General features: G+C 46.0%; 2 protein-coding genes across 2 annotated transcripts; both read left to right on the forward strand.

Annotated features, from left to right (window-relative positions):
• Positions 1-5,044: 5,044 nt before the first annotated feature.
• LOC142521129 (chlorophyll a-b binding protein, chloroplastic) lies at positions 5,045-6,487 on the forward strand. Its single transcript, XM_075624337.1, has 5 exons — positions 5,045-5,203; positions 5,311-5,499; positions 5,584-5,621; positions 5,703-6,217; positions 6,310-6,487. Exons 1-5 carry the CDS (start codon positions 5,148-5,150, stop codon positions 6,325-6,327), a joined length of 816 nt encoding a protein of 271 aa, XP_075480452.1. The 5' UTR covers positions 5,045-5,147; the 3' UTR covers positions 6,328-6,487.
• A 6,922-nt stretch (positions 6,488-13,409) lies between these two features.
• On the forward strand, positions 13,410-15,291 carry LOC142520370 (uncharacterized). The gene is made up of 2 exons (XM_075623362.1): positions 13,410-14,275; positions 14,649-15,291. Exons 1-2 carry the CDS (start codon positions 13,410-13,412, stop codon positions 15,289-15,291), a joined length of 1,509 nt encoding a protein of 502 aa, XP_075479477.1.
• Positions 15,292-18,328: the final 3,037 nt, after the last annotated feature.

The raw sequence follows: 18,328 nt of genomic DNA on the forward strand, positions 1-18,328 counted from the left end.
TCGCCAGCACGTTGCTACACCCTCGCCAAGCGCCTTTCACCCTCCTACCATGCACGCGCAGGCGCGCACACGCTCGTCCTCGCCGAGCACTCCTGCCAGGCGCCCCTACCGAGCGCGTCTCGCTCGCCCACCGGGCGCCTGCCACGCTCGCCCCCAGCAGCTCGCCCACCGTGCGCCTGCCCCGTCTGCCACGCTCGCCCACAGCAGCTCGCCCTCACCCCCAGCTCGCCCACCATGCGCCTGCCCCGTCTGCCACGTTCGCCCACGGCAGCTCGCCCACAGAGCACCTGCCCCGTCTGCCACGCTCGCCCATATCAGCTCGCCCTCACCCCCAGCTCGCCCACCGCGTGCCTGTCCCGTCTGCCATGCTCCCCCACAGCAGCTCGCCCTCACCCCCAGCTCGCCCACCGTGCGCCTGCCCCGTCTGCCACGCTCGCCCACAACAGCTCGCCCACCGTGCGCTCGCCCCGTCTGCCACGCTCGCCCACAGCAGCTCGCCCACCGTGCGCTCGTGCCTGCTCAGTGGACGTCAGCCTGCCGCCTCGCCCCTCGCCCTCATGCAGCCTCGCCCCTAACTCCCCAGCGCGCAGCCTCTCGCCCTAGCACTGCCCTCGTGCTCGCCCAGCCACCACCGCCACACTCGCCCCTTGTAAGCCCCGCCCAAGCATGTTGAGATTTTTATTTCGAAGAGGTTACAATAGAGATATTCACTTGTGAATGATTGTTTCTGAAAAAATTATGTGGGCGTTGCCCCCACACCCCCACGACCTGACCGGGCAGGTCGATCCCCGTAATTTTCGCAGCGGCAACATTGTTCGTTAACGACAAACGAAATAAATTTTTCTAACACAGTATGCCATCGTCGCCCCCATCTTCAAGGCCCTCCACTAAACATTTGAAGGAAAATAATTTATACTTCCCCGCGCCCTTGAATCCTCTGCTAAAATAGTCCTTAGCAGGAAAAATAAAAACTTCAACCTCATCACCCTCTAACTCCTCTGCTAAATCGGGACTTAACAGGAAAAATTAAACTCTCACCTCAGCATCTCATAACTCCTCTGCTAAGCCGGACCTTAGCAGGAAAAATAAAAATTCTTCACTCTAACCCTCTAACTCCTCTGCTAGGCGATGCTTAGCAGGAAAAATCAAACTTCAGCCTCCTCACCCTCTGCTCCTCTGCTAGGCGATGCCTTAGCAGGAAAATAAAATTTTTCTCCTACCCATCTCTGCTCCTCTGCTAGGCGATGCCTTAGCAGGAAAAATCAAACTTCAGCCTCCTCACCCTCTGCTCCTCTGCTAGGCGATGCCTTAGCAAGAAAATAAAATTTTTCTCCTACCCATCTCTGCTCCTCTGCTAGGCGATGCCTTAGCAGGAAAAATCAAACTTCAACCTCCTCACCATCTGCTCATCTGTTAGGCGATGCCTTAGCAGGAAAATAAAATCAACACCTCCACCCTCTAACTCCTCTGCTAAGCCAGGCCTTGCCGGGCCTTAGCAGGAAAATAAAATTCAACGCGCCCACCCTCTAACTCCTCTGCTAGGCGATGCCTCAGCAGGAAAATAAAATCAACACCTCCACCCTCTAACTCCTCTGCTAAGCCGGGCCTTAGCACAAAAAATCAAACTCTCACCTCATCATCTCATAACTCCTCTGCTAAGCCGGGCCTTAGCAGGAAAATAAAATCAACTCCTCCACCCTCTAACTCCTCTGCTAAGACAGGCCTTGCCGGGCCTTAGCAGGAAAATAAAATTCAACGCGCCCACCCTCTAACTCCTCTGCTAGGCAATGCCTCAGCAGGAAAATAAAAATTCACCACCTCCATCTTCTAACTCCTCTGCTAAGCCGGGCCTTAGCAGAAAAATTAAATTCAACACCTCCACCCTAACTCTGCTCCTCTGCTAGGCGATGCCTTAGCAGGAAAATAAAGATTCCACCTCGTCATCCTCTAACTCCTCTGCCAGGCGACGCCTTAGCAGGAAAATAAATATTCTCCACCCTCACCCTCAAACTCCTCTGCTAGGCGACACCTTAGCAGGAAAATAAATATTCTCCACCCTCACCCTCAAACTCCTCTGCTAGGCGACAACTTAGCAGGAAAATAAAATTTTTCTTCTCCCCAACTCTGCTCCTCAGCTAGGCGATGCCTTAGCAGGAAAATTTATTTCTCCTCCTCCACTCTGCTCCTCTGCTAGGCGATGCCTTAGCAGGAAAAATTTAACATTTTCCCCCCCACTCTTCTCCTCTACTAGGCGCAGCCTAAGTAGGTAAAATTTAATTCATATAATCCTCATAATACAAGAACAACCACGAACTTAATATAAGAACTTGGCTTTATTAAATATCAACTGATAACGTAAGACAAATTCAGGAACGAAATACATCAAAAATGAAGTAAAGATATTCTCTAAGGTGGTAAGCGTTCCCATGCCTCTTTAGAGCCTTACCCAGTGCATTCTCCAACTTTTCTCTCTGCTCCTCTTGTACCTCCACAGGACAAAGTTACCCACTTAGAAGCTTCTTCGAATGACTCTACAACTGCAAGACTGAGCTCAAGCTTCCATGCGAATGCTCGTGACCTCTCTTTCCTTCTTCCTTCACGATTCTTTCATAACAACGACGTGCGACTTTTTGGTCCCCGCACAGGACTCCAACTCTTTTTCCCACAGGAAACTTAAGCTTCTGATGATAACTGGAAGCTACTGCTCTAAAATCTTTTAGGGCTGGTCGTCCTAGAATTCCATTATACGCTGACGGGGTATCTACTACAGTGAAGGCTATCATCTTTGTTACCCGCCGAGAATCAGTCCCCAAGGATAGGGGAAGAACAATCTGACCCAACGGCAAGATGACGTGTTCTGCAAACCCATACAGAGGGGTGGATATCGGCTCAAACTCAAATCCTCCTATCTTCATTTGATCCAAAGTGCTCTTGAACAAGACGTTCACGGAGCTTCCATTATCAATAAATAATCTCGCCACATCATAATTGGCAATGGTGGTCATTACCACCAAGGCATCGTTATGTGGAGTCACAACGCCTCGGAAGTCTTCCAGCCCAAAGCTGATGACGGGGTCTTGTGGTAAGTCTGCACCACTATATATCTCAAAGTTCTCCAATCTTCTCTCATGTGCTTTCCGAGCTCGCCCATAGCCTCCATCAGTAGCACCGCCCGAGATCATATGAATCATTCCTCTCGTAGGTTGGTTATCCTCATTCATTCCCCTCCTCGGTTCGACGAGCTCCTGAGGGACATCTTGACACCGACCTTCCCCTCTCTGCTCCCCGATCCTCTGATTTATCCATGGAGGGCCTTGACCACGCCTAGGGGGCGATCGAGACCTTTGTCGACTCCTGAATGAGGATCTTTCTCGTCTATCCCGTGAAGGCAATCTAGCACTGCACCCAACCCTTCGTGACTTCTCCCACCTCCTCGCGGGCTCCCTCACCTCCATCACCTCGTCACGACTCCTATCCAGGGGAACATGTGATGAGAATTGTCCTCTACTTCTAGTTCTGTCTTCCTCTCTTTCCCCCGCACCTCTCTTCCTTCCTCCTTTCTCCACTCCCTCAACTCTACTTCCTCCGTGCTGGTTCTCCATCCTTCTGTACCGTTGGACATCTTCCAAGTTTACATATTTCTCAGCTCGAGCCAACAGTTCATCATAGCTTGACGGGGGCTTCTTGACCAGCGACTTGAAAAACTCTCCTCCCCTCAATCCTTGTGTGAAGGCACTTATCATGATGTCAGGAGTAGCCGCTGGTATTTCCAGCGCTGCACTGTTGAAACGCTGGACAAATTCTCGTAAAGTTTCATTCTCTTGCTGTTTCATCACGAACAGGCTTAAATAAATTTTTTTGGTGCCTCTTGCTGCTAGCAAATCGGTGCAAGAAGGCAGCTGAGAAGTCCTCAAAAGAACGTATAGAGTTGGGCTGCAAAGTGTTAAACCACTGCTGGGCTGACCTCACCAACGTGCCCAGAAAAACCCTACACCTGACTCCATCTGAATATTGGTGCAATAGAGCCGCATTCTCAAATCTCTCCAAATGCTCTTCGGGGTCGGTATGTCCATCATATTCTCCAACATTCGGTTGTCGGAAACTCGGGAGAAGTCCTTCTTTCAGAATGGCAAACGAAAAAGGACTTCCTTTCTTGGGGGCCAACGCTCTACTTCCCACCTGTTGTCTCAACATCCGTATTTCCTTCCACATCTCTCCAATCTCTGCAGTTCCTTCGCTTGGGAGGGGCTGGGTCTCTTCAATTCGGCTCTGCTGGCCCTCAACATTTTCCTCTCGCTCCTGGCGAGTGGCCTGCTCTTCAATGAACACAGATTCTTGGTTCCTCTTCATAGCCTCATCTACTGTCCGAGTGATAAATTGACCCAACTGCTCCAGGGTCAAGTTCCCCACATTTTCATTAGGACGGGGTTGCTCCACCCTCGTCTCTTGACGAGGTTGTTCAGTTCTTGTCTCCTGATGGGGTTGTTCCTGTCTCGCCTCAGCATGAGACTGTTCGGGTCCCCTCTGAGGACGCGATGACGCTGAGTTAACTCTTCTACTCCCTCTCCTCCCTACCATCTATACGTCTCAACTCAAATGTTCCCACAGACGGCGCCAAGTGATACTCACGGAAAATTTAGGGTCCGCTTCCAGCAAGTGTCACTAGTCCAGACGCAGGTTTTGCAATTACCCTGAGCCTGAAATCACGAATAAGACCGTTAGGAGGGGGCCAGGAGGGTGTCCCGGCGTAGCCCCTCCGACGCTCAAGTCAGAGACTGAGGATATATGGGGGGAGCAGCTAAGGGCGCTGCTGAAAACAATATAGTGAATCAATTATCATACGCTCAAACCTGGTATTTATAGGAGAATACCTGGGCTTGTCATGGGCCAGTCACCTGTGGGCCTCAGAGATGGTCGGGAGTTTGGGCCGGATCTTGAAAGGTTCATCCTTGGGGTATCAGAAGGTATAGGAGCTAAATATCAGATTGTGGCGGCCACATGGCATCCCGACCAGCCAATCAAACCGACTCCTCTATCCTTATTAAGATAAGCCACTCCATATATCAACACTCTGCGTTCTTAACATTCTTTAATATTCTCGCATTTGCATTTGAATTTCAAGAAACAAGAAAAGGTACCGGTGGAAAATGTCCTCTGCTTGTGCATCATCTACCATTGCGGCTGTTGCTTTCTCTTCTCCAAGGTTTGCTAGTGCTTTCTTGCCCAACTCAGAGAAATTTACTGCCTTAAAGTAACGCTTTCTTGCCTCTGTTTTTGTTGTAATTTGAGAAAACAAAAGTGTATTTGTAGTTCTCAGAAGAATGAATCAGTTGTGGGAGCGACAAAGGCTGCTTTCTTAGGAGGAAGGAGATTGAGAGTAAGCAAGGTGGGCACTGCTCCATCTGAAGCAAGATCAGTCAATGTATCATGTGCTGCTGTTGATCCAAACAGACCACTGTGGTTCCCAGGAAGCACCCCTCCCCCATGGCTCGATGGCAGGTCGGGCGAGACTCTGAAACTAGCATGTTTAATTCTTGTTTGTTGTGTTATTTACAATGTCTGACTAGAAATCTTGGTTTGCAGCCTTCCCGGAGACTTCGGCTTCGATCCTCTCGGCCTAGGTAACTCCACTGCGCCGAATTTAAACCTCATTTCTTCTCGTTTTCTTTCTTTCATCATGTTAAGAATTTACTTTGTTGCAGCATCGGACCCGGAGACCTTGAAATGGTTCGTACAATCGGAGATCGTGCACTGCAGATGGGCCATGCTAGGTGCTGCGGGAATCTTCATCCCCGAGTTCCTAACCAAGTTGGGTATCTTGAACACCCCATCATGGTACACCGCTGGTGAACTAGACTACTTCACTGACACCACAACACTCTTCATAATCGAGTTGGTTCTGATTGGGTGGGCTGAGGGACGGAGATGGGCGGACATACTGAAGCCCGGATGTGTGAACACGGACCCCATCTTCCCCAACAACAAGCTCACAGGAACCGACGTGGGTTACCCGGGTGGCCTGTGGTTCGATCCTCTGGGGTGGGGCAGCGGATCCCCTGAAAAAGTGAAGGAATTGAGAACAAAGGAGATCAAGAATGGCAGGTTGGCTATGTTGGCTGTAATGGGAGCCTGGTTCCAGCATATCTACACTGGAACTGGACCCATCGATAACCTCTTCGCTCACCTTGCTGACCCCGGCCACGCCACAGTTTTTGCTGTAAGTGAAGATTGATCAGAATTCATTAATCATTTGCTAGTTTTGATTGAAATCTGTACTTGAAATTCACCTATGTTTCGATAGTGTTGCAGGCTTTCACCCCCAAGTAAGAGTTGCCGCAGAATTTGTCGTCGAAGGCGAATTGAGAACGTGGTTTACTTGATTAAAAATTGTATGGTTAGAGTTGCATTTGGTAAATGTTCCAATGCTGAAAAAAGGAGCTTATGCAGTGTACAAATACTTACAAGAAATCCCAACTCTGTTCCTGTCCATGTATCTCTTTTCTTTGTGAAACAGATATTCGATCTAACTCATGAAAAAATATTATTAATTTATGCCAAAATATTATTTTCATGATAAGTATGAGTCACATCGATCCGTCTCACGAGTATATACCTATGTGACCATTTTGCAAGAGAGATATTCCTGCGAATTAAGATTTATCGAAAGCCTTAAAACAACAAATGACAACATCTATATGACCCCGGAATTTTCTGTCTGGCCGGCGACTTTTGATTTAAAGGATGAATTCAGGAGTGATTATATTCATGCTCTGAAGCAAATGCTTGAAGAAATTTGTTCATACGACAATTTCGACAGATCTTTCATCAGTTATTTGTTTATGCTCGAAGAAAAATTACAGGTTTCTTGGCCAATATTTTCGGTATACTCCATCGGTATCAGAATGTACATCAATATGGTACAAACTCTACATGGTTTTAATGTCACCACAAAGAATAAACTTTGATAAGTTTGATTTTGGAAAAAGCCAAAGATTCAAGAAAAATTCTAAAGAAATTTTTTTGATAAGATAAAATCTCAATAATTTCAATTATTCCTCAAAATTCGAGTTTTACATGTTTATAATCCAAAGTTTCTCAATGGTATAGGACTTTAAAATAAGAAATAAAATCTGGACTACGCGTCGTCGTGCATGGGTATGCTCTGGTTTCGTGCGGCTGCACGACATTCAATGGAGTCGGGCGCGAGGTGCTGCAAGGACCGGCGCGTGGCTGCAGGGTGCCTACTGTCTCGGAGACTTGTTTGTGTTGCCCGCGTGGATGCACGGTGGCATGGGGCATGTTGTCTTCTTGGTCATTTTGCACTCGAATAATTGGTATCTTGATATGATTCCAATAAGTACACTTCCTGAACTCTTTTAATCCCTTAAATACACTTGATGCTTCTTTTCCAATTACCACCAAGCTTGTACGATCGAGACAAGAAAGCTTCCCGACATTCCTTCCAAATATTAGCATGCAGTGCCCCGTCAGATTCATATCACAAACAATTCAAAGACTACTTGAGTGTAGTCTGTTCAAGATGGTAACAGGTGGATTTAACGCTGTAACGGTAGAATTTAAAGATGATTATGTCTATAATGAAGGAAGGACCCATGTTTAGCTCATCACCTCGCCTATTAAAACTCGATATGTAAGATTTTAATTTATAGCTAATAATATGACCTTCCATTTCAACCATAAATTTGAACCATTTATTTAATTATTAATTTTGAACCACTTATGAAATATGATATCGAACTGTTGGACTATTTTAATATTTAACCGTTGTTTGGTTATGATATTCTTGAGAACTTCGGTTGATAATATATAATTTATTTATTGCAAGCATGATATAAATCTTTAACACTGTCATGACTTGATTTGAAATAATAACGGTAATGTTTCGAAAATTATGGCAATTACATGGTGGGTAAGAGTAATCACGATGCGACCCTGATACAGTGGGTAATAATAACCGATATATGACCTCACTGCTTAGAGGAACTACATATAGAAGATTGATCAGTAATATCATGGGGTATGATATGAGTTGCAGCGCTACTTGATACTTGCTACTTGTTATATGTTTTATGAGATCGAGATTTAAAAGATCCGTCACACAAAATACGACCCGTGAGACCGTCTCACACAAGTTTTTGCTATATATATATACATACCTCGTCGCCTAATTTAATAGAAAAAATATTAATAATTATTTTAGAATTCTTTAAATAATATATCATTTATAATTTTATTACATTTTTGTAATTTTGTGACACCCCACTTAAATTTATTGTGTGTGTTATTTAGCATATTTGTGGACATATGATAACTACAATTTTAATAAAAAAAAATACGTTTAGTTTTATAATCGTTTAAATTTTTAAAACTTGAAACTTGATTTCGACATTTCCTCACACTTTTTCACCCTTTTAAAATCTTGCACTTAACCAAATTAAATTAAATTAAATTTGTGGATACTTTCGAAAGCAAATGGCCATTTTAAACTTCTAATTCTAGGATTTGTCGTCGGGACGCTTTTTCCCATTAAATTTTCTCGTTCTCATCCCCTAAAAAAATCGCTGTAACAGTCAGTGTTCTGATTTATTTTGGGTTGGCCCAAATATTTTTCCATTTCCTTACTTGGGAAACCTGCACATTTAATAAGAAAAGTTAATGAAATTGCCCAATCTACCGACATTTTTTTGTTTTTATTGAGTAAATTTTGTTGGTGTTAAATTGTTGTGAACAATAATTATTTCTGTTGGATAGAACAATCAAAATATGTGTTGGTGTTATTGAACAATTTAAAAGATTTAGTTTTCACAATTACCAACAACAAAAAATTTTGCGGGAAGCGCTCACTCTTATATTTGGTATCACAGCCAAGGTCAAGAGTTTATTCTCATTGATTTCAAAAATGCAATTATTGAAAATAAGATTATTGAGTGAAAATTTTGTTCTTCTTGGGCAGAACAATAGAAATATTGTGCTTGAGTTTAAAATATTTGAGTTGCATCATAACCACCAACTATAAATTTTGGTAAGACAACAAACATTCGGTCCTACATAAATAATATTTGATTTAATAATTTTAAAACTGAATTTGTAATAACGTCCATTTTGTATAAATTGGAAATCCATCATCAATTATTAATTAAAAAAAGTTAAAAGTTGATTGCATCCGTCATCCTTATGAAATAACGAGATTGTTGAAAACTCTCGATGAAAAAATATCTTTTAACTCCTCGTATTTTCAAATATTGAGAATACGTAACCTTGAAAACACGTACTGATTCCCCGGGATGCCCCGGGTCATGGATAGTACCCGGGATGTCCTGGGCCATGTATGGATTAAGCCCAGGTCAGGAGAATGGGTTATTCCCGAGTCGATCTTCCCAGGATGACTCGTGCCATGGAGCCGGGCCGTGGAACACCAGGGAAGTTATCTTCCTGGCCTATTGGATACCTGGGCTCTCTTATGATTTCCCGAGAAGCATTCTACCCAAGCTACCTCGATATGAGTGAGGCATTTAATTGCGCCGACTTATTAGAGTGTGCACAGCCGACCTATCTCTGACAGTAACATAAATGGTTGACAAAATCACGTAGGCTGGATATGACTAGTATGAGATTTGACATGTCAGAACAATAGGATATAATCAGCCGTCCTACTATAATTAATGCTCAACACAAAAAACGAGGTCATCATTGTATTCTCTACTATAAATATCAGGTTCTTTACTTGCATTTACTCTCTATTCAGATATTAATATACACATTGAATGCCCTCATTTATGGTTCATTTACTCCCCACTCTCCACACCAATCTCACAGCCATCACTTGGTTACATTGGTTTTCTTGCTTGAGTTCCCTGCTGACTTAAGCATCAGAGTGGTCACGCCAGACAACCCTCCGGCGCCCATTCACGTGGTTCTTTTCTTGTTCGCAGATATCTCAAATCGCTCAGGAAGGAAAGAAGTTCAGTTCATACGTTCAACTCATGTTTCCTTTAACATCTTGATAGCAAATCCGGCAGAGTACCCAACCCGACTCGTCCATTTCGCCCGAGTTGCATCATTGGCGCCGTCTGTGGGAAATTTGAGTTCTAAGGCGTTGATATGGCTCCTGTCAGAAAAACAAATCAAGAAACTTCCCGAATCCAGGGAAAAAACAACACTCGTCTTTCTGGTGCAGGTGGCCCCCCACCTAATGGTCCCTAGCCCACCATCCATTTAACTGCCGAGGAGTTGAACAAAATTGTAGCTGATGCTGTTCAGACAGCCATGGCAAAGAAGACCACTACTCATCATTCCAGTCACTCCGAGCAGCAACGTGAGCAGCCGCAGGAGGAAGAGAGAAGGGAAGAGGAGAGGGAGTCAAGTGCGGGTTCTAAATCTCCTACTGTGGCAGAGGAATTGGAGGAGTTGAGAAAGAAGGTGAGAATGTTGGAAGGGCAAGTCACTTCTAAAACCAATGCTCAAGTTAAGGGATGCCCATTTTCTGATTCAATTGTCCGGGAACCACTCCCCGGGCATTTCAAGCCAGCCAAATTCAAAGATTATGACGGGAGTTCTGACCCCGAGGAGCATCTTGCTCGCTTTGAAAATATGGTCATGCTGCATTGCTATGGAGACCAAATCAAGTGTAAAGTGTTTTTAACAACCCTGGTCGACTCTGCACAAAGATGGTTCGAAGGGCTGGCACCACAGAGCATTCATTATTTTAAAGATTTTCAAAAAGTATTCTTGCATCAATTCAGTAGTAGCAAGAAATACAAGAAGACTGCTTTCAGTCTGTTTGAGGTGAAGTAGGGACAAGATGAAACCTTAAGAGCGTATATCAAAAGATTCAACCGGTTGGCCCTGGATGTCCCAGCCTGTGCATCCGAGACAAAAAACTACCGCGTTCATGCAAGGACTGTGGGAAGGGGATTTCTTTCGATCCCTGACCAAAAAATTGCCCGAGAACTTTGAAGATCTTCTATCCCGGGCAGAGAAATACATCAACATGGAGGATGCTCAAAGTCAAAAAAGAGAGGCTTTGAAAAGAGCCAGAGGAGACCGGGTTGTCAAGCCCGAGGAGAGAGCTTACAAGAAAGATGGTCCAGGACATTTCTCCCATGTCCCTCTGAGAATTGCCCGAGGTCAGGAAATCCAAGAATGTAGCTCGGACATGATTCCTCGACCGAGTTTAGCAGCCCAACCACCCGGATCAGAGAAGAAAGGGTTTTGTACCCTTCACAAAGAATGTTCTCACAGTACTAATGAATTCCAAACTTTGAGAAAAGAATTCAATAGGCGCTCTGTACCAGAATCTCGTCCTTCCCGAGATGAGCCCCGATCACCACCTTGGTTATCTCGGCGACCCGGATCCAGTGCTCCCAGGAGACCAGCAAACATCCCGAGTGGAAGCAGAAGAGCAGAAGGGAGCTCCCGGGAGGAAAGAAGCAGACAAACTGAAAGGAAGGACCCTTCCCCGAGCCGAGGAGTAATAAAAATGATTTCGGGAGGGTCAACAGATGGCGATTCCAACCGGGCTCGGAAAGCAAGAAGTAGAAGGGAGTGCTTGGAGGTTGATGGAAGTGGGAGAAACGAGCCAGTTATCAGCTTTGGCCCGGAAGACCTCAGGGGAGTCAGTCTACCCCACAATGATGCTCTTGTAATCCGAGCCCGAGTGGCTAATTATGATGTCTTGAGAGTATTTGTTGACAATGACAGCTCTGTCAATGTCATCTTTAAAGAGGAACTGGTCCATATGGATTTGCACGAATATCAATTAGAGGCGGTTGAGACTGCCCTGTTTGGTTTTGCTGGACATGCCGTGTACCCTGAGGGGGAAATCACCCTGCCACTGACCATGGGAACCGGGGACTTGAGGAAAACTATGATGACAGTCTTTATAGTGGTAGACGCCCTGTCCTCATACAACATCATCTTAGGGAGGCCAGCTATGAATGAGATGAGAGCTGTGGCCTCCACTTATCACCAAAAAATTAAATTTCCAGTACGAGGACGGGTCGGGGAAGTCAAGGGAGATCAACCTTCTTCTCGAAAGTGTTATGGAGAGACCGTCCGGGTAGACCAGAAGAAGGCGAGAAGGGATGGGAAGGGGAAGGAGAATCAAGAAGAGGTGACCAGAGAGAGAGAAGTACATTTTGTTGCGGAGGAGGAGCAAGAAGTGGTGGAAATTGAACCGGGAAAGCACGTCCGGGTGGGCCTAGACATCAACGCGTCCACCCGGGTACATCTCTTAAATTGTTTAAAAGCTAACATTAGTGTTTTCGCCTGGTCTCAACAGGAACAAGCCGGGATCTCACCCCAAGTGGCTGAGCATAAATTAAATATCTTCCCGAGATCCTGGCCTATGAAACAGAAGAAGAGCCACTTCGGCCTTGATAAAGATAAAGTCATTGAAGAGCAAGTGGGAGAGCTGTTGCAAGCCGGCCATATCAGAGAAGTCCAATTCCCAACTTGGCTCTCAAATGTGGTCTTCGTTTCAAAATCCACCGGGAAGTGGAGAATGTGTGTCGATTTCAGGGACCTGAATAAAGCCTGCCCCAAGGACTGTTATCCACTCCCCCGGATTGATCAGCTGGTGGATTCCACCTCTGGATGCGAGTTATTAAGCTTTCTGGATGCCTATCAGGGATCCACCAAATCCTCTTGGCTCTTGAAGATCAAGATAAAGCCAGTTTTATCACTTCCGGGGGTACCTTCTGCTACGTTGTTATGCCCTTCGGATTGAAGAATGCTGGGGCCACTACCAACACTTGATGAATCATGTCTTCCAAAAGCAGATAGGTCGGACTATTGAAGTATATGTGGATGATATTCTGATCAAGAACCGGGAGGGCTCCTACTTCATTAATGATCCGGCCGAGACCTTTGCTACTTTGAAACAGTATGGGATAAAGCTCAACCCGGCCAAATGTGTATTCGGGGTCAGGAGTGGAAAATTCTTGGGTTTCTTAGTAACTGATTGGGGAATCGAATTCAACCCCGAAAAAATCAAAGAAATAATGGACATGCCTTCCCCTCAATCTGTCCGAGATGTGCAAAAATTAACCGGGAGGATCGCGGCCCTTTCACGCTTCATTTCTCGGTCTGCTCACCGAAGTTATCCATTCTTTCAAGTTTTGAGGAAAGCACAAAAATTTGGCTGGGATGAAAAATGTGAACAATCTTTCCAAAACTTAAAAGAGCATATGGCCGAGTTATCTGTTCTGTTAAAGCCCGAGCCCGGGGAAAAATTGTGGATTTATTTGTCTGCTACTGAGCACGCCATTAGCTCTGTACTTGTCAAGGAGGAAGGGACCGATCAAAAGCCAGTATATTAAGTCAGTCATGCCCTTCGAGGGGCAGAATTGAAATACAGTGAAGTGGAAAAAATAGCCCTGGCTCTGGTAATGACTGCCCGGAAACTCAGGTCTTACTTCCTCTCACATCCAATTGTGGTCCTCACCAACTCTCCACTCGGGAGAATCATGACACACGCTGAGGTCTCGGGAAGAATGGTTAAGTGGACTATAGAGCTCGGGGAGTATGACATTGAATATAAACCTCGAGTTGCTATTAAGGCCCAAGCATTAACAGACTTCTTAATAGAGATGATTCAACCGGGAGAAGAAGAGGTATGGAGAATTTTTGTTGATGGTGCATCGAATTTATCAGGATGTGGAGTGGGGGTGGTCCTGACTGCCCCATCAAGAGAGAAGATCAAGCTGGCTTTAAAAATTGACTCCAGAGTCACTAATAACGAAGCAGAGTATGAAGCCGTTTTGGCAGGGTTGCAGGCTGCCCGGGAAGTCGGTGCTTCCAGGGTCATTATTTACTCTGACTCTCAGTTGGTAACCCAGCAAATTAAGGGAGTATATGAAGCCAAAAGCGAAAAAATACTCAAATATTTGGGACTCATCACAGCCCGGGCTGCTTTTTTTACCGACTGGGGCATTGAACAAATTCCTAGGGAGGAAAATGAAGAAGCTGATATATTAGTCAAATTGGCTGCCTCCATGTCGGATATAAGCACCAGGGAAGTCCTCTGTTTCACCCGGCTGGTGCTTTCTGTTGACGAAGAATTACCCCCGATTCAGAGAAGCTCGTGGATGACTCCTCTCATCGAATATATAGTCCATGATAAGCTCCCTGAAGATAAAGCTCAAGCTCGGAAAATCAAGAAACGAGCACACATGTTCGTCTTTTTAAATGATGTCCTATACATGCGATCATATCAGGGCCCTTTGCTGAAGTGCTTATCAAAAAATGAGATAGAGTACGTCCTCCGATAATTACACAAGGGATGCTGTGGTGAACACCTCGGTGGAACTGCCCTGTCTCGGAAGGCTATATTGGCCGGATTTTGGAGGCCTCAGATGAATCAAGATGCTGCCCGACTTGTTCAAAAATGCAAGGGTTGCCAACACCATTCTAATTTCCATCATCGCCCAGCTGCTAATATGCAACCTGCCTCAACATCGTGTCCTTTTGATCAGTGGGGGTTGGATATCGTGGGACCCTTCCCCATAGCCCGGGCACAGCTTTCTATTGGCTGTGGACAATTTCCCTAAATGGGTAGAGGCTGAGCCATTGGCCAAGATTACTGAGGAAGAGGTCATGAAATTTCTCTGGAAAAGTATTGTTTGCAGATATGGCATCCCAAGAAAATTGATTTCAGACAATGGGAGGCAATTCCAGGGAAAGAAAATCACATCGTGGTGTCAAGAAATGAAGATCATTCAATCCTTCACCTCAGTGGCCTACCCCCAAGCCAATGGCCAAACTGAGGTGACCAATAGAATCATTGCGCAAGCATTAAAAGCCCGACTTCATGGGAAAGGTCAAGATTGGGTGGAAGAATTACCGAGTGTATTATGGGTATATCGAACTACACCACGAACAACCACTCGGGAAACTCCCTACAGTCTGGTCTATGGTTCAGAAGCAGTCTTACTTGTGGAGATTGGACAATCTTCTACTCGGATAGAATCTTATCCGAACAACAATGATCAGTCCCGAGCCATTGAACTTGATTTTATTGAAGAAGAAAGAGACAGAGCAGCCATTCAAATGGAAGCTTATCGCAGCAGGATAATGAAATCTTATAACAAGCATGTGCGATCACGAGATTCCCAGGTTGGGGACTTAGTAATGAAAAAAGTAAAGCCAGTGGGTGATGTGGGGAAATTGGAAGCACGGTGGGAAGGACCCTTCAAAGTGATTCAAAGAATTAGTTCGGGGGCGGCTTACTATCTGGAAGACTCTCAGGGACATGCACTTAAAAGGCCTTGAAATGCTTTTCATTTGAAAAAATATTACGTTTAGAAGCTTTTGTATCTATTTTTTGTACATCAAATAAAGAAATTGTTCCAAAAAATTGTCTGCTAAGTCCAGGGACCCGTACCCTGGCCCGGGAACCCGTACCCCGGTTATCTTCTAAGTCCAGGGACCCGTACCCTGGCCCAGGGACCCGTACCCCGGTTATCTTCTAAGTCCGGGGACCTGTACCCCGGTTATCTTTTAAGTCCAGGGACCCGTACCCTGACCCGGGGACCCGTACCCCGGTTATCTTCTAAGTCTAGGGACTCGTACCCTGGCCCGGGGACCCGTACCCCGGTTATCTTCTAAGTCCGGGGACCCGTACCCGTACCCCGGTTATCTTCTAAGTCCAGGGAGCCGTACCCTGGCCCGGGGACCCATACTCTGGTTATCTTCTAAGTCCAGGGACCCGCACCCCGGTTATCTCCTAAGTCTAGGGACCCGTACCCTGGCCCGGTGACCCGCACCCCGGTTTCCCACTGATTCCAGGGACCTATACCCTGGCCAACTCCCTGGTTATTTATCAAGATCCATTTTATGTTAACCCCAAGACTTATACCCCATTTATGAATATGCATCAGTGAAGACTGGATAAAATCCACAAGGTTATTAGAGAATTCGAGTCAATCCACAACGCTTGGAAATATTATCAAATGCGAGAAAGCGAAGGCAAAATATTTTCATTTACTGGGAAAATTTACAAGGTGCCCGGAAGCTCGGGAAGGAAAAAAAAAACAGACAAGACAACATAAGAGAAATCCTAGTCTACTTTGGGATCTTGATCTTCGTTCTCCTCCTTTTCATCCGGGAGAGATGCAGCAGCCTTGTCCAAATCCGGGAAGTCCTCCCGGTCAGCTCGGACAAGGCCCGCCTCTTCAAACTGCTCCAGGCACTTATTGAAGCCTTGTTCGAAGTAAAGGAAGGCTTTGTCAGCCACCATCTTCTTGAACTCCTGGGACTTCAGGAATCGAGTCATTTGTTCCTCCTGGGAAGTCTTTATAAGGCTTACAACAGCCTGTAAATCCTCGGCTCGGACTCGGGAAGACTCTGCCTCCGCCCTAGCTACCTTCACTTCTGCCCGAGCCTCAGCAAGCTCCGCCTGGTCCAGGTCCATTTGCTGCTGCCAGTAGGCTTTCTCCCGGGACAAAATATGCTCATGAAGGTCCTTCATCTGAGCCACCTCCTCCTGAAGCTTGTCGTGTGTCTCCCGGGCAGTCTTGGCCTGAGCATTGGCCCCCTTCGCTGCCTGAGCTACTCGCTCATAGGCATGCATGAGCATCTGCAAGCACTGGAAACATAGAAAAGGTTAGAGAATTCGATATAAAAGGGAAAAACAAAATAAATCAATGAACTTACAGAAAAGGACCGAGCCACTCCTTCATAAAGCAGCTGATTGGGATGAACTCCTTGGAGGTGCGCCACCTCGTCAGGGCGCAGAAGGCCCCGGATCATCTTGACTAGATCCAAGCTAATATCCTCCCCAAAGATATTAGGGAGGACCCAGGGCCTCCCACCTAACGGGCCGGCAGAGGAACTAGTAAGAGGAGGAGATCGGACGATCTCCTCAACCTCATCCTCCACCACCACTGTCTCAAGGGCCGGCTCGGTTACGGCTTTTCTCTTGCGAGTATTTAGAGGAGCCGAGTCCTCCTCATGGGTGGTCTCCTCCCGAGGAGGGGCCGTCTCTGCCCGGGCCTTATTTTTCGCCTCGACCCGGCGCTCCTTAAGTTCCCGGGCCTCATCCTTTGCCCGGGCTCGGCGTTCTTCATTCTCCTGGACCTCCCTGGCCCTCCTTTCTGCCCGGGCTTGTTTTTGCTCGGCCTTTTTCCTGAGAGCAGCCTCCAGAAGACTCGCCTTAATCATTTCTTCTTCAGCTGCATCACAAATCAACATATCAGAAAGTTAACATACAAAAGATAAATAGACCATGGAAAGTAATTTACCAGCCTGCGACCCGGGTTGATCAAAATCATCTATCATCTGGTCTACAGGGTCTTTAAGCTGGGACCCAAGCCCGTATACACCAGATTATCCCCCCCAATTAATTCTGAGGATAAGAAGTTTTGTTTTTCTATGGCATCCCGAGCTTGGATAAAAGTGGGGAGGAATTTATAATCTCTAGGGAGCTCGGGTTGACTGGGTAGAGAAGAAAGAAAACCCAGGGCACAGGTCGGAGGGGTCGAGAATTGTAAAAAGAAAAATTTTGTTTTCCACCCCTTTAAAGAAGAAGGGATGTCAGTCAAAAACCGATAATGCATGCGGGCCATGAAAGAAAAGACCTCATCATTAAATCGGCAGGAGTAAAAGTAATGGAAAATAGAAGAATTGATCAGAAGGGATTTCATGCGAAATAAAATGAAAGTGGCAGCCATAATGCGAAAAGCATTAGGGTAGAGGTGATTGATGGGAAGCCCAAAGAACCGGGCAGCCGTCTCAAAGAAGTAAGGGATGGGGAATCGAAGCCCACTTTTGAGCTGTTCTATGAAGAAAGTTTGGAAACCTGAGGGAGGGGTGTCCGGGTGATCGGAGGACCCGGGGATTTGGATTTTGTAGGTGGAGGGAATAGACCCTGAAGATCTAATTTCTTCTATATTACCCGAACGAAGGGTAGAAGTCACGGTAGAGAACCACAAGGGCCCTGCTACCTTTTCCTTCACCTTGCCAGGAGTACCAGGAGGACGGGAAGAAAAAGCTTTGGGTTTGTGGAGAGGTCGGAAATGGGGAATAGGTATGCCTATGGGAATATGAGTAGATTGCTCGGAAGGAGTCGGGGAGTTATCCTCCGATCGACCCTTAATGTTCTTACCAGAGGTAGATGAGGTAGAGTTTGACATGATTAGGAATAAACAGAGTAGGGAAGAGGGGACTTACTAAGAACAGTGGTGGAAAGATGGTAGTAGAAATCGCCGGAGAAGGAGATTGCGCGTCGGAGAGCTTGAGAGAAAATTTTGGCAAGGTTTGGCCGCTAGTTCGAATTTGCAAATGATATTTGAAAAACTCTTTTGCTGCT

The sequence above is a fragment of the Primulina tabacum genome, chromosome 12 (assembly GCF_025594145.1).
Source record: "Primulina tabacum isolate GXHZ01 chromosome 12, ASM2559414v2, whole genome shotgun sequence".
Classification (NCBI taxonomy): Eukaryota; Viridiplantae; Streptophyta; class Magnoliopsida; order Lamiales; family Gesneriaceae; genus Primulina; species Primulina tabacum.

Bases quoted from the DNA above. Each gene is read 5' to 3' on its own strand.
- LOC142520370 (XM_075623362.1), top strand. From the start codon at position 13,410: ATGACTGCCCGGAAACTCAGGTCTTACTTCCTCTCACATCCAATTGTG. The intron at 14,276-14,648 runs GTACGTCCTCCG...TATTGTTTGCAG, and splicing joins TTATCAAAAAATGAGATAGA to ATATGGCATCCCAAGAAAAT.
- LOC142521129 (XM_075624337.1), top strand. From the start codon at position 5,148: ATGTCCTCTGCTTGTGCATCATCTACCATTGCGGCTGTTGCTTTCTCT. The intron at 5,204-5,310 runs GTTTGCTAGTGC...GTGTATTTGTAG, and splicing joins GTTGCTTTCTCTTCTCCAAG to TTCTCAGAAGAATGAATCAG. The intron at 5,500-5,583 runs GTCGGGCGAGAC...CTTGGTTTGCAG, and splicing joins CCCCCATGGCTCGATGGCAG to CCTTCCCGGAGACTTCGGCT.